The 23,456-nt window shown below is 35.9% G+C and overlaps 1 protein-coding gene across 3 annotated transcripts in view; it reads left to right on the top strand.

The window, feature by feature from the left end:
- Positions 1-746: 746 nt before the first annotated feature.
- MTPN (myotrophin) overlaps positions 747-23,456 on the top strand; it is a 61,373-nt gene continuing 38,663 nt past the window's right edge. For all 3 annotated transcript variants that reach the window (XM_060156591.1, XM_060156593.1, XM_060156592.1), the window contains exon 1: positions 747-1,071. In XM_060156591.1, the coding sequence (XP_060012574.1) occupies positions 1,000-1,071 (72 nt within the window). In that variant the 5' untranslated portion in view covers positions 747-999. The remainder of the gene's footprint in view (positions 1,072-23,456) is intronic.

The following is a 23,456-nucleotide window of genomic DNA, read 5'->3' on the forward strand; positions in this document are numbered from 1 at the left end:
ATTAAAAACAAACGAACAAAAAAATTTAAAAAACACAAATTGTACCGGTCAGTTAAGTTTGCTCTGCCCTATGGCATCAAACTGAATTCCTAGTCTCTGGATATCATTTGCTGGTCGGGGAGATGAGTAGAGTTTTTCCCTCCACAGAACATTACACGTAGTATCGGCACACTGAATTCACATTGTTGTCATAAGTATGGAAGCGTTCCTTGAGGGCAAGAATTGGTTTATGCCATCTTTTTTCCTACAGCCTCTGTGCCTAGCAGAGTCTGACATGCAGTAGGAGCCTAAAGGATGCTTGACAGTAGAGGAAGGAAGGGAAGGAGCAAGGAAGCGAGGGAAGGAGAAAGAAAAGGAGGGGAGGAGGGAAAGAAAAGAGAAGGCAAGGAATTCAAATCAAACATTCCTACTGCACACTAGGAAGGTGAGCAACATGCCCTCCAAGGCTGTGGGTTTCTCTTAAGTTTTTCCCGCTTATGGGGCGCAGAAACGTCCTGATCCCCTCTGGAATACCCTAAATCTCCCGCCACACACTTTCTGCCCTTCCTGACCTCCGACCCCCTTGTTTGGCTTCCCAGACCCGCCCACTCCTCCCCCAGCAATCTCCGCCAGCCGTCCCAGCCACTGCGCCTGCGCACGCGGGGCGCTCAGCCGCGGGCCGTCGGGGCGGGGTCCCGAGCGGGGCGTTCCGCCGACGGGAAGAGGAAGAGGAAGTTGGGGGAGGGCCCTAGCGGGGAGTGAACCGGAAGTGCAAGCGCTCCAGCTTCTCTTCGGCCAGGCGGAACCTTCTCAGCTGGGCCCGGTGGCCGCAAAAAACTTTCTTTCTCCCGCCCTAACGGTCGCCGCGGCCAACTGCCTCGCTCGCCTGCCAGCCTACCCCGCCTTCTCTTTGCTCCGGCTCCGCGCGGCCCTGTCTCCCGCTCGCCCGGCGGTATCCGCTTGCTGCTGCCACCGCCTCCTCGTTTTCTGCCTGGCTAGCCGGCCCGCCCCGCTGCAGTAATGTGCGACAAGGAGTTCATGTGGGCCCTGAAAAACGGAGACCTGGATGAGGTGAAAGACTATGTGGCCAAGGTACGTGGGGATGAGTGGAGTCGCGAGAGCACGGAGGTGGGATGGAGGGGAGGCTGAGGAAGCTGCTGGGAGCTGGGCTGGCGGGGGCGGGGGTGGGGGAGACCTCCCGGGTGGAGGCGGCACCTAGAGAGCCGGGAGGCAGGGAGCGTCCAAACTGAAAGATGGGTCCACACAACGCGGTCGCGTTCTGTGTCAGGTAACTGCCGTGGTGACACAGTCAGGCTCTTGCCTTCCCGACCTCTTGGGGGAGGGGAGAGTGGTGACCCGCTCTTTTAGAGTCACTTACGAGCCCTGATGACTTGAGTTCGGCCCTTTTCTACTCCAGAGTTACACTTAAATCTTTTTATGGACGAGGTAATTCTCCATCTTGGACCTGCCCACTACTGAATGAAGTAACAAGTGATTAGGGTCAGAGGAACGTTTTCTTTAACTTTGGGCCTGTTATGAATTTAAAGTATTCATTGACCGTGAAAAAGAGTACCGAAAATAGCAGTAGTTAAAATTCTGAAACTTGGTATCACTTCACTGTGAAGTCGTTTAACTTTGGGTGTGGCCTTTTCCCTCTCCCACGCTAAAACAAATAACTTCTTTGCTTCCAGTGGTAAGGTTGTCATTTAGCATCTGGGCGTCTTTAAGTTATCTGAGCAGTTTCCAAACAAGTGTGTGAACTTTGGTTACTCTGTCTTTCTCCTTGATTCCATCAGAAATGCTTATATGTGTAATAAATAGTAAGGCAGTTTAGTCACAGTACTCTTGGGGGTAGAATCATAATGAAGAAAGCTAATCTCAAACCTAAACCCAGATGTGAATCCACGTTGTGATCAAGTGGTAAACTTAAAATTTCCAAGCTGGCCTGCCTTTGGACCCTGAAATTGTGCATTGTGTAATTAGGAGAGAACTTACATGTGATTTTAATATGGTGATCTAAAAAGAAATCTTTCAAAACAAAAGTATGACTTTATTACTTAAGCATGGAGCACATCTTGCTTCTAAAAAGTATAGCTTTATGACATGATCAGGGAGGGCATCTTGCTCACCTTCTAAAAGTGTAAGAAGCCAATCCAGATTTTAGTTCTTCAAAGGATATGACCACTGGTATGTTGCTATGTTTTTGCTTCAGAGTTCTGTTAGAAACAAGTAACCAGAAGCAGAGTTTCTTAAAACTTACAGGATTGTGCAAGGCAAGCTACTGATAGTTTTTACTCTGTTTAGTACCATTACAATTTAGACTTTTCGCATAGTCTGAAATCGGACTTTTTGGATGTTTCCCTTAAGCTTAAAGGAAGGAAATTACTTGGAACACTTCAGTCCATGGTATGGTTCCAGTGGTGGGACACTGAAGTACTCTGGAAGTGAGTGGGCTTTTGTTTTTCTGTTAATGGTGGAACCTAGGTTATTTGATATTCTTGAGATATGAAAAGTTCTTAAGTACTGAGCTTGCAGCTATAAAAATAAGTTTATATAGTGTCTTCCTGTTATATTATTTAGTATCATCCTTGTGAGTCTTGTAAAGTAAGTCCTTTTATTAGTCCCATTTTACAGATAAGATTACTGAGATGCAGGGTACTTAAGAGGAAAAAAAAAAATCCAAAGTTATAGAGAGAACAAACGAAGGCAGAACTAAACTGCCGACTCCCAAACTTAGACTCCTTAACTTCTCCATGCAGTCTCTCACAATCTAAACTGTAATTGTGAAAATTTATGATATCAAGATTTCTAGCAGGACATTCCCAAGGTCCACATCCAGGCAGATTATGCATAGTTTTCAATCACACAAAAACATTTTTGTAAAAATATGTGCCAATACCAATGGATTAATTTATTTTCAGTTAGTTTTTAAATTAGGTCATTCTATTCAGTTTGATTTTGATTTTTTCCCTATTACTACCATACTGCTTATGTCATTAACAAAAAAGATGTGCATGAGAGGGAAGGATAGACAGTCAAAGCAAAGTAAAATAAAGTATTAAGAACTGGTTTATCCAAAAAGGTTTGACTCTAAAGTAATTCTATGAACAGGCCATTGAGCTTTTTCCTTTCTTAGTTTTTATTGGGTAACTTGAGTCTCTTCAAATATCTTTTGCTTTGTTAATGAAAAATAATAAAAAACAAAACAACCAAAAACTAGCACTCCATTTTTTTCTGACTGAGCTCCCTTATTGTGCCTTTTCACATTTCAGGTCCTCATAACATGGTTTCTTCTGCTTAGCCTCTATCTTCCCTGCTTATTCACTGATTTACCTTTTTCATCCACCAATTTTTGCACACATTATTATTCTCTAAGTTTATGTAATGTGCATTTATCTGAGTGTGTACAAAGAAAGTACGTAAAGAAACATTTGGACTTGTGTAGCTTTCCTTCTAAGGGGTGAGAATCTTTAAAAATACTCTTCTGAGTACTCCTGTGAATATCTCTCACATTGCTAACATTTAAGAATGGACCTGTGGGTGAAGCATTTTAGTATTTCCCTTTTTTAAAATTAATATTTTAAAAAACAATAATTGTATTTTTCTATCTGCTTCTGACTTCTATACAGAAATCTGGAGTATGGATAGGCATAAATTGTTGGTTTGGGGTAACTTCTTGAATTCTGAAAAATAAGTTCAGAGTTCCAAAACCATTGAAAATTGTTATGTTCCTAAATGGAAAAAGCAGCATATAAAGAAAAACTTAGATTACTCCATATTAAATATTCATCTGTGTCATTAAAACAATATCTGAAACAAATTGGTTTCTTGACTGACCAAAAGACCGTATTTACTTAATTCATCCATTTTTCTTGGGCACCTTTCAGGCCCCCAGCACTTTGCTAAGCCTGGCATAATAGTGAAGAATTTGGACGCAATGCTCAGAAAACTCATATGTTTATATTAAGCAGACCTATGTGGAAAAGCGTTCATGGTTTTAAAGTAGCATGCAAAGTAAAATAACATCTCACTTTCGTAAGCAGTTTGTCCAATTGGAAAACAAGAGAAAGTAAGATATTCATGAGCAGTAATAGTAGGTATTCACCCATTTTCAATCTGTATGATTCCTCTTGGTGCCTTATTTTTGCCTTCCATTTCTGCCTTTATGTTAATTTCTCCCATTGGAGTTAATTCGGCCCTCACTTGAGCTCCGGACTGCCTAATGGATAGCGCCATTCAGATAAATTCCAAATTGAGCTCACATTTTCTTCTCAAAAATTGTTTCTATTTCTCTTTTCCCCATTTTGACTAATGACATTATGACCCAATCATTTGCCCAAACTAGAAATTGGGGAATTTTCCCAAATTTCTGAGTGTTATCAGGACTCCCTTTCTTAGTCTCTCTCATCCATTCCTTACTCTACATTCTTATCATCACTACTTTAGATTAGTTGCTGCTGCTTAACCATCTGGACTGTATTTTCCTTGACTGTAGTTCCCCCCTCTTTCCTGATCAACTTGAACATCTCAGCTGGAGGGATCTCTCTCTAATACGAATCTGAGCATCTTATCTTTTTCAGCCAACCTTCTTCACTGCCCTTACACTTTTGTGATTCCCCATTATTTATTTTAAAAAAGGGCCAACTCCTCCTTGGTTTGGCGTACTAGATCGTGAAAATCTGGCCTATGCTTGCCTTTTTAAACTCTCTCTACACGCTCTCTGCTCCAGACCCTGCTAGGCTGTTTCTTACTTGTGTATCTTCACGTGTGCTCTTTCATCTTCTTTGACCAAGTCAGCTCACCTCAGTCCCTAACTCCCAACCTGGTGAGCTATTTTTCCTCTTAGCTTAAATATCATCTCTTCCAGAGAAGCATTTTGACTTCATATGGAGTGCTGCCTCTTTTACTGTTTCACTTATCAAATTGCTGTGATTTTGTTTATATGTCTGTCTGTAATTAAAGGCTGTGAGCCTCTGGAGGATAGATCCTATATCCTTTTTCATCTTTGTGTCTCCAGTATAGTGCCAAGGAATTTCACACATTAAAAGCATATGTTCCAAGTAAGAAATTCTTTTTATTCTTAACTTCACTATAGTTTCAACATCTTGCATTAGTTATATAATAATAATTACCATTGACAGGATGACTTATATTGCCAGGTACTAGAAAGCATTCTGTAAGATTTTTACGTAAATTTTCATTTGCCTTTTACCACAGCCTTTCAATATAGGTAATAGTATTCCCATTTTGAAGATGAGGAAATTGAAGCTTAGAGAAGTTAAGTAATTTAACAAGGTCACAAAATAAGTAGCACAACTGGGATTTAAACCCAGAGCTGTCTGAATCTACAGCCCATATATTTTTCACCAGATCAGTCTGCCTTGAAATGGTTATCTGGCTTCTTAGCTCACAGTTGCTTAGCATGAGCACATTAAGAAAATGAGAAAGGGGCTTGCAAGAGGCAAGCACAAGTTATCTCTGTGAATAAGGAATAGTAAAAGGGGTACAGTTTTTTAAATTTTCAACTGTTTAATTGTAAAATTGTTACATTTGGAAATAATTAGCATGGAGACATCGCTATAAACTTTAAGTCTTGTCAGGTGCTGTCTTAAAGTGTCTGTAAAGAAACTGATTAATTGATTGATTGAAAGCTTGTGGAAACTTTTTTGTATGTGTCGTCATGCGTAATCTTATAATTTGTATTAATAATTACGATCCTGTACAGTACAGGAAAAGTTAAATTGTGTCTGTTTGCCTTAAGAAGAAACAAAAGTTAACTGAAGTATTGAGACTTCTATTCAGAATGGTTTAAATTAAACAAATGGCACTTTTTTCAAAAGGTATGTTCTTAAAACTTTATATATTTGAGTACTGTGATGCCATGTACAGGTATAATTTCATTTATTTATCACATCAACCCCTGAACATAGTTAATATTGTTAACCCAATTTTAGAGATTTTAGAGATGAAGAAATAGAGGCAAAGATTAAATAACTTGCCCAAGGTCATACAGCTCTTGAGTAATGAAGCTGAGATTTGAACTTAGTCTCTCTGGCTTCAAAGCTCCTTGCTATTTATGTCAGCATACCATTGACTTTCATTTCTCAATAATGCTAGGTAACTCAGGGAGTACTGTATTATTGAGTAAGTATTAAAAATAATCACAGCAGGATGGTAATTATCCATTGAGACTACTTAGAGGTGAGCTTTGTGATTAGTTTTGAGGATCCAACTGTCTTAGAGGTGAATGCTTGTGAGTTATATTGATAAGTAGTACCTTAGAATCTACAGTAGGTCTGATATATATACTCTCTTGTTTACATGTGCTTCTGTTTCACTTACTGTGAAATACTATACATCAGGCCTCTAACTTCCCTTTCTCTGTGGTTTCCTTTCCCTCTCCAGCCCCCAATCTAATTACACCTGCCTTTGACACTGGTATGTTTGAAAAGCAACAATTGTTCACCTGTGAGAGAAAATGATCTCTTGAACCTGAGAGAAAAGTATCAACTCTAATCTTTAGAAATTGCATGACTTATTGGGATCACTTTTCACTTTCCTAATAAAATAGGCAATTGAAAAGAGGTCCTGATTCACACTATCTTGCATGTATCAGTTTTATGCAGTTTCCTTTTTTGTTGTTTCTTTTTGTTTGTTTGCTTCTTTTTTAAATTATCAGTTTCTTTCTTATAAAAATTTGTCACTGTGTTATGCCCTTTCTGCAGCAGGGCTTGTGACCCAGTCAGAAAGCCAGTAGGTCAGCTTGTAGAAGAAGGTGCCCTCAGTAGATACAGAAGTTTAGTATAGATACTTTTCTATTAGTCTTTTACTTTGAATTTAAAGTAATGCAAGATCTTTTTAACATTGGAAGACAAGTTTTCACTCAGATGTCCATATGTAGTGTTTTGCTTTGAGATTTTAAACATTATCAAACTAGGGCAAACAATTTAAAGTGTAATATGTTAAAGCTGATTTAAATTTTAAAATGATATATGCTTGTTATTTAAGAGATAAAGCTGTATTGATAGAATAAAGTGCAACAAAGGGTCCCATTATCCCTACCCAGGTGGTTTTTTAAATTTAAAATATAGATTTTATTAGGTATTTTTAAGACAGAAAAGTATTTAAAAAGGCAAAAATTGGCCCACAATTCTACTCTGTAGATAATTCCTATTAACTTTAAAAAGTGACATTAACTCGGGAACAGATTAGAAAATGCAAGACCTGTGGCTCTCTGCCCCAGTCCCTGTGAACAAAGTTAACCACACTTAACAGGTTCACATAATTAATTCCAGAGAAACATTGGAAAACCCGCTTACTCATCCATTTCCCCACTTAAAAATAATTCTATACACACTTCTGCACTTTGCTTTTTTTAATTCCTTAATAGTTTATTTTAGATTCTACATTGAAATTTATTCATCCCCCTGCCTTTTTAAATGGTGCATTGCCTCCATTTTATGGATATACCATAATTTATTTAACTAATGCTCCATGATAAACATCTTTTTCCAGCGTATGTTATCATGATTACCTTTGTACATATGCTTGACAGCTTCTCAGGCTATATCTGGATGACCCTCCCGATGAATTTTATCAACTTAGACACACATCAGTAGCACTTGAGACTGATCATTCCCTAAGACATTGCATTTTTGCCATTTGAATAGGTGATTTGCATTTCTTTAATGAGGAAATCAAACATCAGAAATTTATTAGCATTTGTATTCATTTCCTCAGATTTCTTGTTTATATCTTTTGTTCATTTTTCTAGTAGGTAATTGGTCTGTTTTTTATTGATTTGTATGAGCCCTTTATAAATTAAGGAAGTTAGTATTTTGGGTTTGTTTGTTTGTTTATTTATTTATGGCTGCGTTGGGTCTTCCTTGCTGCGTGTGGGCTTTCTCTAGTTGCGGGAAGCGGGGGCTGCTCTTCATTGAGGTGTGCATGCTTCTCATTGCGGTGGTTTCTCTTGTTGCGGAGCACGGGCTCTAGGCGCACGGGCTTCAGTAGTTGCGGCATGTAGGCTCAGTAGTTGTGGCGCACAGGCTTAGTTGCTCCGCGGCATGTGGTATCTTCCCTGACCAGAGCTCAGATCTGTGTCCACTGCATTGGCAGGCAGATTCTTAACCACTGCACCACTGGGGAAGTCCAGGAAGTTAGTTTTTTTATCATATGTTTTGCAAATATTTTTTCCAGTTTGTCTCTTGGCTTCATTTTTTTGGTTGTTGTTTTACAACAGTCTTTACTTTTTATGTGGTTAAGTATATCCCTTTTTCCCCCTTTTGTGACTTGGATTTTGTGTCGTATTTAAAGAGACCTGTTTATTCTCCTCTATCAGATTATGAATAAATTTGGTCTTTCTTCCAGAACTTCTGTTTTTCATTTTTTTGCATTTTAGGCATTTGATCCTTCAGTTACTTATTTTGAAGTAAGACATGAAATAGGAATATAGTTTGTGTATTTTTTTAACAGTTTCTACATTTATTGTAATTCCTCTTTACCTACTAATCTGAACTATTTATCATAAAGAAAATTCCAATATGTGTTTGGATTTCTTGCTCTTTTTCTATCCATACTAAACTGTTTTAATGGTAGTTTCATAATATGTTTTAGTATGGGATAGAGCCACTTTCTCTTATATTCTCTTTAGAATTTTTGCAGGAGGGTTCCTATAAGGATTTTTCCTTTTTTCTATCATTTCAGGGAAACAAGGAGCATTTTTGGAACCTACCTCACATTTAACCCATATGACTTCATAAACATTAAACTTTTTTTTTTTTCTGGCTCGCTGGCATTATGTGAAGACATGATGCTTTAGATTTTAATTCTTTATGAAGTATCTTAAGATAGGAGGATATGGTACAGTACAGCAATATTCTATGTCAAAGTATTTGAAACAATAAAGTTGTGCTTAGGTCATCAAATCACAGCTGAATTGATAATTAAGAATTACTTTATGGTACTACATCAAAAGCCACCTTGTAATGAGAAATATGGCTGAAAGTAATTTTTTTGCAACTTGATTTATTTTTTTAGTCCAGAAACCATTATAAGAGTGTAGAGGACCTGTGATTAATGAAAGCAGTGAGAGAAGAAACAAAAACATAAGCTGACCCAAGAAAATGAAGAGAAAAGAGTCACATTATCTTAAAGTTCCACAGAACCATACAATAATTAATATGTATAAATGTAACCTTGAGCTTCAAGAAAAGTTAAAATTTGATCTACTTTTATCTAAACAGAGATGTGTATGATATATTTTGGAAAGATTTCTATTTGACCATATAAAGTAATGAATATTTTGATACTTGGGTCTAAATTCTTGGCCCTCTGAAAAATTTAGATATCAGAAAAAGGTAGATAATAAACATATTACCTATAGCATAATAAAAACCATAGTAGCAAATTCCCTGTCCTTAGGGAATTTGGAATTTTGTGATTGGTTTAACTATGATTGAATGTATTGGCTTTGCAATTAAATCCTCCAGCTGTGGCTCTCTTACTAACTGGATCACTTTGAATGAGTTAGCTAACTGCTCAGAACTTGAGTTTCCTCAATTGGGGAAAATGGGGATAATGATACCTACCTAATATATGTAAACTGTATACTATTTTCCCTGCCATATGGTGAGTGCCAATAAATGTTAACCATTGTGATTAATAATAATAACCAGAAATTTGTTTAGTAGCAAAACTACTTAAAGATCATCTAGTCCGTCTCCCTTATTTTGTAGATGAGGAAAAGTCAGATGTTAAAGGACTTGACCCAGATTATACTGCTAATTAGGATTAGGAGTTTAATTCACTTTTCCTGACCTGAACAGGTGCCTTTTTCACTACACTACAGTGTTTTCTAATGAAGTGCTTTATACTAGCTGTTACCTCTGTTGGAGTATTCTTTTTTTGCCCCACCCCATTTGCTTGGTAAATTTCTGGTTATTTTAAAGTTTTTGTTCTGCATAGCATTCCCTGACTGTAGTTAATCCCTCGTTTATGCCAACATGGTATCTAATATAGAGCTTTCTTATTATATTATGTTTTAGTGTAGTTTCTTAAACTTGAGAGCTATGGGCTCCTGACTTGACTGACAAGTCCCTGGACTTGAGTTTGAAAAACTGAGTGGCTTAAGAAACTCAAATCTTGCTCTGTGAAATATGTCTTTAAGTTTTGAATGTTGAAAAAGAGTTTTGTCTTAATGACTGGTTGAAAAAACAAAGGTGAATGTATAGGAGTATATCACTTGTTATTATTTAAGTATTTGAATAGGTATTTGAGCACACAGAGACTCCCCCTCAAAATATTTCTGCAAATCTTGATTTAAGATACAGTGTTTGTAGAGGGGGGGTTGTTTTCTTGGGGGTGGGGCTTCCCAGCCTTTGAAGCCCCTTCCTGTGTTTGAGGAGTTCCCTGCTATATAGTATGAAACTTGGTGAAGTGCAAGCCCTGGCTCCCACTACACAAAAGCAAAAAAGGACAAATAAATTGTTTTCTCGTGCCCAAACTTTAGGAAATTGACCCATAGCCCAAACATGACTAATTGGATGCTTTTATCTGGAGCCTGTGTGGGCACAGTAAAAGATGTAGTGGCAGCAATAAAGCATCCAGTTGCCAAAAGGAGAAGTAGTGACATCTCTTCTGTACTCAGGTGGCTCATGTCACAGATTTTGATTTTTATTTCTTGCCTTTAAGCCTTCTCGCTCAGTTCCTGCCCGTTTACTGAGTGCAGTTCTTCAAACTTCCCAGCAATTCTGAGAACTACTTTTAATGCCTGTTTAACGCATTACATTTCTGTTGATCAGTATGAATTGGTTTCTGTTGCTTGCAGTTAAGAACCCCATATTAATTTTTACCTGCCTGTCCCCTGTTGAGCTATGAATTTTTTAGAAGGTATCTTTGTATTCCCAATCTTTATCACATTGTCTTTTATCCACCTATATAGTTTAGTTAAATTTGCGTTGAAGCCATATCTCTAGGAATTAACCCTTCCTTGCTTTGTTGTTTTCAAAGTTGTTTTACCACATACCTCTTTAAAACAGATGTTCTTAGTGTAAATGATATTCCTGCATTTCCTCACTTAAAAATAGCTCAGTTTTCAAACTTGGTTCACTTTTTCCTCACTACTGTAATAGTTGTGAAATACAGTAATAGTGATAGCAGTTGTATAAATATAACACAAACTTCCACTTGTAACCTCTTGTGGCCATCATTTTAGAATTTCAGTTAAGAATTTTTAAATTCTTAATTTCATTGCAGCAGTATTTACAGTAGCCAAGATATGGAAGCAACCTAAATGTCCATCAGTAGATGAATGGATAAAGATGTGGTGTGTGTATATATATATATATATATATATATATACACACATACAGTGGAATATTACTCAGCCATAAAAAAGAATGAAATCTTGTCATTTGCTACATGGATGGGCATCAAGGGTATTATGATAAATGAAATAAGTCAGAGAAAGACAAATACTATATGATTTTCACGTATATGTGGAATCTAAAAACCAAAATAAGTGAACAAACATAACAAAACAGAAATGGATGCATAGATATAGAGAATGAACAGGTGGTTGCCAGAGGAAGGAGAATGGGAGGGGTGAGTGAAATAGGACATTAAGAGTTATAAACTTCCAGTTACAAAATAAATGAGTCACAGGAAAGAAAGGTACAGTGTGGGGAATATAGTTAATAATATTGTAATAACTTTGTATGGTGACAGATGGTAACTATTATGATGATCATTTTGAAATGTATAGAAATATCAAATCACTGTGATGTGTACCTGGAACTAACATAGTGTTGTAGGTCATTTATACTTCAATTAAAAAAAATAAGATTACATATATGAAAAGTGCTTTGAATAAAGACATGTGAAAATACTGTTACTCACTGAGGAAAATACTAAAATCTATAAATGTCTTAAATGTAAATGTTTCCATTTTATTTACTATATATATTAATAATTGCCTTAAATTGTCATTTAATCCCAATATAACTTAAGTTGTTAAAAAAAATAAAAAAGAGGATTTCCCTGGTGGTGCAGTAGTTAAGAATCCACCTGCCAACGCAGGGGACATGGGTTTGATCCCTGGTCCAGGAAGATCCCACATGCCGCAGAGCAACTAAGCCTGTGTGCCACAACTACTGAGCCTGCGCTCTAGAGCCTGCAAGCCACAGCTACTGAGCCTGTGTGCCACAACTACTGAAGCCCGCGTGCCTAGAGCCCGTGCTTCACAACAGGAGAAGCCACCACAATGAGAAGCCCATGCCCTGCAACGAAGAGGAGCCCCCGCTCGCCGCAACTAGAGAAAGCCCGCGCACAGCAATGAAGACCCAATGCAGCCAAAAATAAATAAATTAAAAAAAACCCTCAGCTTTCTCATCTGAAAATAGGGATTACAATAAGTACCCAATTCACGTTTTAGCCATAAATTTTATGCAAAAATTTTACCCAATTTTTAAAAGAGATAATTAATGTAAAATTTAACAAAGCAGTGCCTAAGATATTGTAACTGTGTAGTAAATATTTGCTATTTGTGTTGTTTTTATTTAGACCCTTTCCTAAGAGGAGGCTTAGAGTCATCAAGGCTCTCTTACAGCCTGGACTTTGTGAGCCATACAGTCTCTATCACAACTGTTCATCTCTGCTGTTGTTAAAAAGCAGCCATAGATGTTATGTAAACAAATGAGCATGTCTGTGTTCCAGTAAAACTTTATTTACAAAAATAGGCAGCAGACGAGGTTTGGCCCCACTGGTCATAGTTTACTCACTCCTGCATAACATTGAAGTTACAAAAACCAGGTTGTCCGATAAACTAAATTTCATTTCTTTCCCCTTGAGTTTTTGAAATCTAAAATAATTAAAATATATGATCAAATATAAAACTTATTTTCGGGATCAGCCTTTCCAAAAATATGATCTTTATGGTTTAAAGGTATTGAACTGTAAGGAAAAGCAAGGCATGGAAAGCCATGTACAGATAGGGGGAAGAGAGAAGAGAGGCTGAATGAAATTCTTTAAAAGAAAAAGTGTAGTGTTTCTACAGTAAATGTGAACCTTTAGGCAAGAGGCCTAAAATTATTCTGAAAATTAGGAATCATTACTTATAAACATGCAAAGAGAAACTAGATCTTTAAACTGTGAAAGGGAATTTTACAAAATCTTCTCAGCTATCAAAGGTCATCCATCACCAAAAACGTGCCAGAATTCTCTTTCCGGCCCTAGCGCCAGTCGCGTGACCTGGCTTGATTTCCAACTCCAGGAGTGAAAGAGAAGGCTAGTTAGCACAGTTCTCACTGGCTCATTCACAGTTCATTCATCAAATATCATTTGAGACCTACAGTGCTGGCCAGTGTATTCAATAACTCTTCTGAGGATGAGTTTTCTTTGGTAGGTTCAGATAAAAGGGTGTACAGGACAAACAACAAATAAGATAGATAGTTGTATGGGTTCTCAAATTATTTCCCTATTTAATACGTGACATATGAAAAGAACTTAGAAAGCAACTATACAAACGTGTTAAGAAAACATACAACTGTATAAAAAGAATAGATTGCTGTAAGAGCCAAGAAATCATATTTGGTTGCAATATAGAGGAGAATGAATGCTATGGAACATCACATTCAAAATGGAAGATAACGAGAACAGAATGCCTTCCCTTTGAGTACTCACTCTATGCCAGGTATGGTTCCACGTAATAAATATACATACAGATATGTATGAAATTTAATCCTCACATCTACCCAGGTAGGCCTTATCTCCATTTTATAATTAGGGAAATGGAAATGAAGTAACTTGCCTGCAATCCTACAACTAATGAGTGGAAGGATTGGATTTGATCTGATTCGTTCTAGAAGAGTATTCTTTCCACATCATTTGTAATGAAATGTTTCAGAACTACATGTGAAATACTAGATGGAAAAAAAAAATCAAGATTAAGTATTACAGTAGGTAAAACATTGAGATCAAACCAGCAGAAGATAGGGAAGAACATACAAGTTTGAACTGATAAATAGAAATACAAGTTTTCAGAAAAAAGACCCCAGATTGGAAATAGACAGTCCCTATACTTCTATTCAAAATTAATAAACCCAAATGAAGAGCAAGATACATGCTGGCTAAAATGATTAACTATGAAATTTTTTTATTTTTAGTCTGTAAGCTTCTTGGCAAAATAATAACATTAATTTCCAAGGGGTTAAAAAAAAATCATCTTACCTTTAGATTATTTTCTGTGATGGTACTGGAAAACAGTGAAATAAGCAGTTCTGTCAGGAATAAAAGATACGAATATATTTAAGTTGTCATTCATGTATGATGGTGACAAAAAACAATCTTAAGAAAATATATAACCCCCTTCCCACTCAGCAGATTTCTACAGAGATCATGCCTGAAATTTTAGGGACTGAATTTTTCTTTCTCTTCCCTTCTCTCTTGCCCTGTCCTTTCCTCCCTTTCTCCCTCTCTCTCCTTATCATGGGATTATTTACAGATACAGCCTTTAAGAATATAAACCATTGGAACAGAGTACAAGGGATTTCCCAGGCTACATAATATTTTTAGGAATTTATTCCAATTATGGAGCCATGAATTAGTTTCTTGAAAATGAAGCTACTTTTTGATCATATTAATCTTTTTCCACATTGAGATACTGCTATAATGTTTTGGATGGATTTTCTTAATTTTGGTAGTCTTTCTTCATATAGAAATATATATTTTGTTAAATTAAAATTGTAATTTTATACCATCAGTAAAAATTTTAATACTTCACTATTTTCAATTAGAAAATGTCTAATTGCTTTTAAACCTTTCAAAGAAGAAAAGTGTGCTTTTAATAAGTAAATCAACTATATGAAACTAATTTAAATGCCTGAAGTAGTCATTTTGAAAGAAAAAAAAAACTTGAAAGTTCCAGATAGATGTATAGATGGTATATATGGTAACATACCATAAGATTTGGGACCTTAATTATTGCAGGCTTCCATTTTAAAACGTTTTTTTGTTAGTAAGAAAGAAAGATGCTTAACACTTTTATGGATTAAAAATACTTATAAAGACTTACACATTTGCACTTAACATGTTTTCTGGTGCACATTTTATTTCTTTGCTTTCTGTTCTGTGTGATGCTGCTAATAAGTAAATTAATGAAAATGAACCTATAATTTGAATACATACTTTCAGAACCTTGAATAGTCCTAGGTTAAGAGTCCCAGAGACAGAGATACATAATTATTTGTAAAATGGTGTTAAAAACACAGGACTTCGTTTTATTTTGCAGTTCTCATCCTTAAACAAGGTATATGTGTTTTGTTTGTTTTTTACTGCAAACAGCTTTTTTCTTTTTGGCCAGATTCTCAGCCATCACAACCATTGAAGTGTGTCAAAATTACTACCACTCATAGTGGTAATTTTGTCAGTGAAAATAACCCTCAATTGGGAACATATCTGAGGTGACTTATCTGTTGGATATTAGAAGGTGATCACTTTGGTCAGGATCAGCCTAGTATGGATTTTTAACTAGTAATAAGAAACTATTGTTTAAAACATTTAAAGTGCTTTATGAAGCTGTATCTTCATATATTACATTTATTAAAGAGATGCTCATTAAATGATTATTTGTTATGAGTATCATTGTTTATTACTTTGAAATGAGTTCATATTTATAACATTGAGAGTTCGATGCATTTGGTGTGACAGAACTTTACTGTTAACTTTGTAGAAACTATGTGGACTAAGAGCAAGCTGATTTTATTTTATACTCTTCTCAGACTTTCTACCTTTCTGTTGTGCCATCTGTCTATATTCTGTATCGTAAAGTTTCATATAATATTATCTGCAACTCTGGTACTGGTATTTATAACTCTGGTACTGGTTTTACCCACTAATGTCACCAGTGCAGTAATATATGATTTTTCTTGGCAAAGTAATATCCTAAGGTAAGGACTTTTAACCTTGAGTGGCAGGGGAGGGAGGAGGACAGAGGGAGGGTCATAGGAAAGGAAGGTCCATAGCATTCATCCAGTTCCCAAAAGGATCTGTCATCATAAAAATACTGAAAAAGAAAAACAAAACAAAACCTAAACACCCGAGTCTTACAGTCTTTGAATTCTAAGTGGGGACAGGTAATACTTAGCTGTAACTGAATTACTAGGGACATTGACTCAACTGTATAGAATTTGTTAAATTTAATAGTTTTGCTACATTCTACAATCAGTCAGGTGTCCAGTATTAATTTACGTGCTGCACTACAAAATGGTCACACGTATGCTAATTTAATCTACTCTTTGCTAAGTAGCTTTTGAGGACACTGGTTTCTTGTGACAGTAGAGTATGTACTTATGCCTTAGAGCTCAGTTGCAGCAACGTGTACGTATCTTAAAGATCAAAGGAAGAGAATTAGTCGTTTCTTTTCACCTGAAGAAAAGCCTAAAAAAGTAGGAAAAGGCTAAAATAGTAGTTCTCTGCAGGAGCCAGATAACCATTTCATTTAGAAATATTTTAAAGAACACTATTCCATCCGAATGTTTATTATTCAAATGAACCTCATCTTGTGTAGTAGAGGCCTATAAGAAGTACTGGATCTATAGTAACTATCTCCACCAAACTATACTTTTGAGATGCATTTTAAAAATGTTGCTATTAAGGATAGGAAATCTGAAACTATTAAAAATATGTTTTTATTCCATATTAAAGCCATGTAGGAGAGTGGGGAAGGCAAAGATTGAGAAAAACTAGGGGAAATCTAGTGAAAGGAAGAGTTAGACATCTAAAAATATAGAAATACTAAGTAAACTAGACTGTTCTGATTTACTGATTTATTTGGATTGTGGGTGTTAGAGATAGAACACTTCCTATCATAAAGCCCCTTGAAATTTCTTTACTGGTGTACCTAACCTATTACCCTTTGTTTGCCTTAAACTTCTAGTAGCTGCACTTGCAATGAAGTAGTAACAGCAGCCTACCAGAAGAAAATTTGCTCTCTGGACCATATAAGTGATTAGACTAGTAATATCCCTAGAACACGGATAAAGCAAACCAGAGACCTAATTTTTTTTTCTTTTCTATTGAAGTATAGTTGATTTACAATGTTGTTTTAGTTTCAGGTGTACAGCAAAGTGATTCGGTTTATATATATATATATATATATAAAAATATATATATATAATTTTTTTCAATTCTTTTCCATTATAGGTTATTATAAGATATTGAATATAGTTCCTTGTGCTATACAGTAAATCCTTGTTGTTTATTTTATATATGGTAGTGTGAATATGTTAATCCCATACTCCTAATTTATCCCTAACCCCCCTTCCCCTTTGGTAACCATAAGTTTGTTTTCTATGACTAGAGTCCTAATTTTTGCACTGTGCTATGAAATAACAATAATCACAATATCCCAGTGGCCACTGTTTAATGTGAGGTTGTTTACTGAGTGCTTGGTCTACATTTTTTTGTTTAATTGTCAGAAAATTTTGTTTTAAAAAAGACCATGAAAGACTTTTTGCAGATGAGGTAAATGAGACTTGAAGAAATTCAAGTAACTTGCCCAGGGTAACCAAGCTGGTAAATGGCAGAGCCAGAATTTATTTCTGGATCTGTTAGATTCCAGAGAGCACTCTTGTTCCATTACAGGAACATGAGTATTATTATTTTTTTAATTAAGGAGGGAGAGGAAGAATGGAGTTTGAAGTTTTGTTTGACTTAGCACAAACTGTTGTCAAAAGAGAAACTTTTAGAACCACAGTGACCATAATCCAGCTCTTGCTGAGCAGGTTACAGGCCATTACTTGACCTGATGAACTTTGCCTGTTTTGTTCACTTCTGTATTTCTACCACTTAGAATAATGTATAGCTCATAGTGGGAGCTCATAAATATTTGTTGAATGAATGAAGGAATGACTAAATAAATGACTAGTGAATGAAAAACTCTTTAAAGCTTCAAGGTCTTATGAAAGATCTACAGCTGTTTATACCAGGGTAAGAGGAGTTTATGTAGAAAGAGCTTGCAGCTATTCTCTATCCAGAAGGCAAAATCAAGATCAGATTAAGGAATATCAGGTCAAGGTGAAAGTCATTGGTAAAATTTAGAGTCTAAATGACAGGAAAAGAAGAGCATCCAAAGTCTGAATAGGAAAGAGGGCATTAGCAGAGTCCAAGTGAACCAATTCACCTCCTTCTTGATGTTAGCAAACTGGCAGATAGGGTGTCTGAATGGGGAGGGGCGGGGGGAGTAACATCCTTATAGGATTTAACTCTTGCCACCCAGTGCATTAGGGGGGTTCTGTGTTCTTTGATACTTTTAACTACTTCTAAGGTGTAAGTAAGACGAAGGATGAGGAGATCAAATAAAAAAGATGCCAGGCCGCTTTGACTTAATCATGTAAAAAAGTGGTTCAGCATTTCAAGCTTCATAATTAAATAATAATTTAAGTCCTTGTAAGACTTCTTTACCTTTGGCACAGAATGTTGCTCATTGTTTTCCCCTAATTTGTTATTCAAGAGGAAACAGTCAAATTGCTACACAAGATCACCAAAGCCAGGTATTAGTTTGCCAGTTTTGTTTAAAATGAAAAGTGAATTGAGCAAGTACTTTGGCTCCTAGACTTTGATTCAAAATATTAAGACTTTTTTTTTAATTAGCTTGGAGATTTTCTGCAGTTAGTGCTGTAATTGCTGTATATTGTTCTTAATTCTTTTCTTCTGTTCTGAATGTTCATTTTTATAAGGATGTATATAATTTGAACAGTGTCAGGTTTGGGAACAATTATTCTAAAGGAAATATTGATGGATATATATTATATATGTATGCATATATATATATTTATAAATATATATAAATATTGGGGGGTTTCTCAAGCATTAGGAACTCTAATGAACTCTTATTAACACTGATATTTACAAAACTAGGATAGATCTTTCAAGTCAGATGTTCTGAGGTTAATTTTCTTAGGAAGCAAGATGCATTGAATGGTGTTTCTATAGACTTTTTTTTTTTTTTAACTATTCATTGTGCTTATCAACATAAGAGAGTTGTATCCTTTAGTTAAGGGGAGATGCTTTTTGCTCCTTTTCAGGTGGGTAAGGATATTTATTTATTTATTTATTTTTTAAACATCTTTATTGGAGTATAATTGCTTTACAATGGTATGTTAGTTTCAGCTTCACAACAAAATGAATCAGTTATATATATACATATGTTCCCATTATCTCTTCCCGCTTGCGTCTCCCTCCCTCCCACCCTCCCTATCCCACCCCTCCAGGCGGTCACAAAGCACCGAGCTGATCTCCCTGTGCTATGCGGCTGCTTCCCACTAGCTATCTGCCTTACGTTTGGTAGTGTATATATGTCCATGCCTCTTTATCGCTTTGTCACCGTTTACCCTTCCCCCTCCCCATAGCCTCAAGTCCATTCTCTAGTAAGTCTATACAGACTTTTTTATGGACTTCTAAATTTGTAAAGATTGTCATTACCTTTCAGCTTATATGAAAAGTTATCACAATTAGTGTACTTAAAATTTTTGTTGTTGTTTCAAGACTTAAGCAGAATTATAAATGTTTTCAAAATCTAATGTGAAGTAAAAGAATTGTGGCAGACTTTAAAAATCCATACTTTTAATTTAACCATCTCACAAAAGCTCACTTGGTTTTTCACAGTTTTGGTTCTGTCTATAAGTAATATTCTTTAATATAATTAACATTTTTACCTTATTTTCAAAATAGTCTAATTCTAGTATTGCGTTCCTCTTTACTCCATCAGTAATTTAGGACATTAAGTGTTGGTTTGGTTGTGTGTGTGTGTTTGTGTGTTGTTTTGTGTGTTATTTTTGTTGTTTCCTTGGGTTTTTTGTTCTGTTTTGTGTTTGTGCTAAAGCCTTTGGTACTAATTTTTAGTTTTATTGCATTGGGATTAGAGAATGGGTTCTGTAAGCTCCTAAACTTGGGAATGTATTGAGGTTTTCTTCGGTCTATTATAAATGAGTTTTGTTAATAGTCAGTGGAAATAGAATTGTAGTTTCCATAGAGTCGAGAGTTTGGTATATATTAATTCAATCTCATTAATTATTAATCAAGCCTGGCTATATTCTTAACTGCCAAAGACTGAGATTATTATGATAGTCCCTCACTCCAATGCTGTTTTTTTAATGTATACTTCATTTTGCTGATTCTTTCTTCTTCTTTCCTCAGCAATGGTTATAGGAGATTGATAGACCTTTTTTTTTGAAGTATGGTTGCTGTAAATGTTATAAAAGTTACAGATGTACAATATAGTGAGTCACAATTTTAAAGGTTATACCCTATAGTTATTATAAAATATTGGCTAGGGCTTCCCTGGTGGCGCAGTGGTTGAGAGTCCGCCTGCCGATGCAGGGGACGCGGGTTCATGCCCCAGTCCGGGAAGATCCCACATGCCATGGAGCCTGCGCGTCCGGAGCCTGTGCTCTGAAACTGGAGAGGCCACAACAGTGAGAGGCCCATGTACAGAAAAATAAATTAATTAATTAAAAAAATATATATTGGCTATATTCCCCATGTTGTACAGTTATCCTTGTAGCTTATTTTATTTTTTTATTTTATTTTTGTAGCTTATTTTATACATAATAGTTTGTATCTCTTAATTCCCTACCCCTGTATTGCCCCTTCCCCCTTCCCTCTTCCCACTGGTAACCATTAGTTTGTTCTCTGTGTCTGTAAGTGTGCTTCTCTTTTGTTATATTCACTAGTTTGTTGTATTTTTTAGATTCCACATATAAGTGATATAGAGTATTTGTCTTTTTCTGACTTACTTTACTTAGCATAATGCCCTCCAAGTCTATCCATGTTGCTGCAGATGGCAAAATTTCAGTCTTTTTTATGGCTGTGTAGTATTCTATTGTGTGTGTGTGTGTGTGTGTGTGTGTGTGTGTGTGTGTGTGTGTGTATACACATACATACCACATCTTCTTTATCCATTCATCTGTCAATGGACATTTAGGTTGTTTACATGTCTTGGCTATTGTAAATAGTGCTACTATGAACATTGGGGTACATGCGTCTTTTCAAATTAGTGTACTTGGGTTTTTTTGGATATATACCCAGGAGTGGAATTGCTGGGTTATATGGTAGTTCTGTTTTTATTGAGAAACCTCCATACTGTTTTCCATGGTGGCTACACCAATTTACATTCCCACCAACAGTGTACGAGGGTTCCCTTTTTCCCACATCCTCACCAACATTTGTTATTTACATTCTTTTTGATGATAGCCATTCTGACAGGTGTGAGGTGCTATCTCGTAGTGGTTTTGATTTGCATTTCCCTGATGATTAGTGGTGTTTAGCATCTTTTCATGTGCCTGTTGGCCATCTGCATTTCCTCTTCGGAAAAATGTCTATTCGGTCCTTCTGCCCCTTTTTTAATTGGGTCGGGGTTTTTCTTTGTTTTGTTTTTTTTTAATGTTGAGTTGTGTACAACACTATTTTTGTCAGTCGTTTTCTTGATATTCAGATAAAAATTCATGACTGACGTCTACATTTTTAAAAATGTAAAATGAACATCTTTTTCCCATTTACTTTTCTTTGCCTTTAATTCTACTTTGTCATATATTAATATTACTCTTCTTAGGGTTTTTTTTGTTCTTTTTTGGTTTTTTTTTGTTTTTGCGGTACGCGGGCCTCTCACTGTTGTGGCCTCTCCCATTGCGGAGCACAGGCTCCGGACTCACAGGCTCAGCAGCCATGGCTCACGGGCCTAGCCGCTCTGCGGCATGTGGGATCTTCCCAGACCGGGGCACGAACCCGTGTCCTCTGCATCGGCAGGCGGACTCTCAACCACTGAGCCACCAGGGAAGCCCCTCTTCTTAGTTTTTTAGATATATGTGCCTGATGTATTTTTGCCCATTCTTTTATAATTTTCTCATATTACTTTGTTTCTTAGGTGTGTTGCTCAGTAACAGCTTCTAGTTGGATTTTTTGTTTGCTTTTCTTTTTGTTGTCATTTAACAAAATTCAAAACAAAATGAACATGAACAAAATTCATTCTTTATCTTTGATAGATAAACCTATTCACATTTATTGATATAACTGATCAATTTATTTAAACTTTATGCTTTTTAGACTTTGAATTCACTTTGTTTAAACTTGCTTTCATTTTGCCTTTTTTAGCTGTCAGAATTTATTTTCTTCTTTTTCTTCCAAAAAGTTACTAGAACTTAAATTTATCGGAAAAAAAAATGTTTAGGTCTAGATTTTGCTAAGCAGTAGCCTTTGATTTTAGTTTTTCAAAACAATAATATCTATCTTGCTTTAATCTATTATAAAAGTAATGCATGCTCATTTTTAAAAAATGTAATACTACTAAAATAAGAAAGTATGAATATCCTCATAATCCTCTTCTCTAAAGGTAACTACTAATAAATTTGTTGTGTGTATTCTCTGAAATTTTATGATTATGTATAAGCATATTTTTCTAAGTTTTGAAATAAACAGGATCGTACCTGCTTTACTGACTCAATAGCATGGTAATCTTGCATTTCAACAATACAGAACTTGTATGAGTTACCTTCTCTGTGCCTTAGTTTCCTTGTACAAGAACAGTAGTACTAGCTTCCTAAGGCTTTTGTGATAATTAAGTGAATTAATACCTGAAAAGTACTTGTAACAGTGCCTGGCACATGGTAAGCATTCAAGGAGTATAAGCCACTCTTCATTTTCATTTTGAACAATTCCGCATAGTATTTCATGGAGGCTATGCCATCGTTTATTTAAAAGCTTCCCATGTACAGCATTTAGTTGTCAGTGTGTCACTTAATAAGACCTTGTGTCTGAGAATCTAGTAGGCTTTTTATTTCCTCACCTCCTTTCTACTTTATATAAATGTGTGATTTTTTATACTTGTTAAATTGTATATCTACTCTCTCAAGACTTATTTTTTAATCATATATGCTTAAGTAAAGGCTCATTTAATTTTACTTTTCATTATTAATTCTTTTATGCCAGAATTCCTCATTCTTGTGTTCTAATTTTGAATTCCTCTCTTTTGTTTCACTGGAGCAGCAGTTCTCAAAGTATTGTAGATCTCCAGGGGCCCCAGAGACCTTTTCAAGAGATCCATGAGGTCAAAACTCTTTTCATAATACTATTAAGACTTTATTTTCTCTTTTGATGGTGATCATAATTTTACTGTTGGTGCAAAAGCAAAGGCAAGTAAAACTGCTGTGTGAATCAAGACAGTGGCACCAAACTGTATAACTGCTAGTCATTGTGAACTTTACCTACACACATGTGTAGTTAAAAAATATCCCCTTGATGAAGATTAATAATAATTCACTTCTACTAAATCTTGATTGTGGAGTACACTTCTTTAGTATTCTATGTGAAGAAATGGGAAGTGTTCATAAAGTACTTCTACATTCGTTGGGGTTGCAGCTTGCTTGCACTAGCTCCTTTTTTTATGAAACACCATTAAAAAAAAATCCACTGACAAATTATAAATT

Source organism: Lagenorhynchus albirostris, chromosome 8, assembly GCF_949774975.1.
Source record: "Lagenorhynchus albirostris chromosome 8, mLagAlb1.1, whole genome shotgun sequence".
NCBI lineage: Eukaryota > Metazoa > Chordata > Mammalia > Artiodactyla > Delphinidae > Lagenorhynchus > Lagenorhynchus albirostris.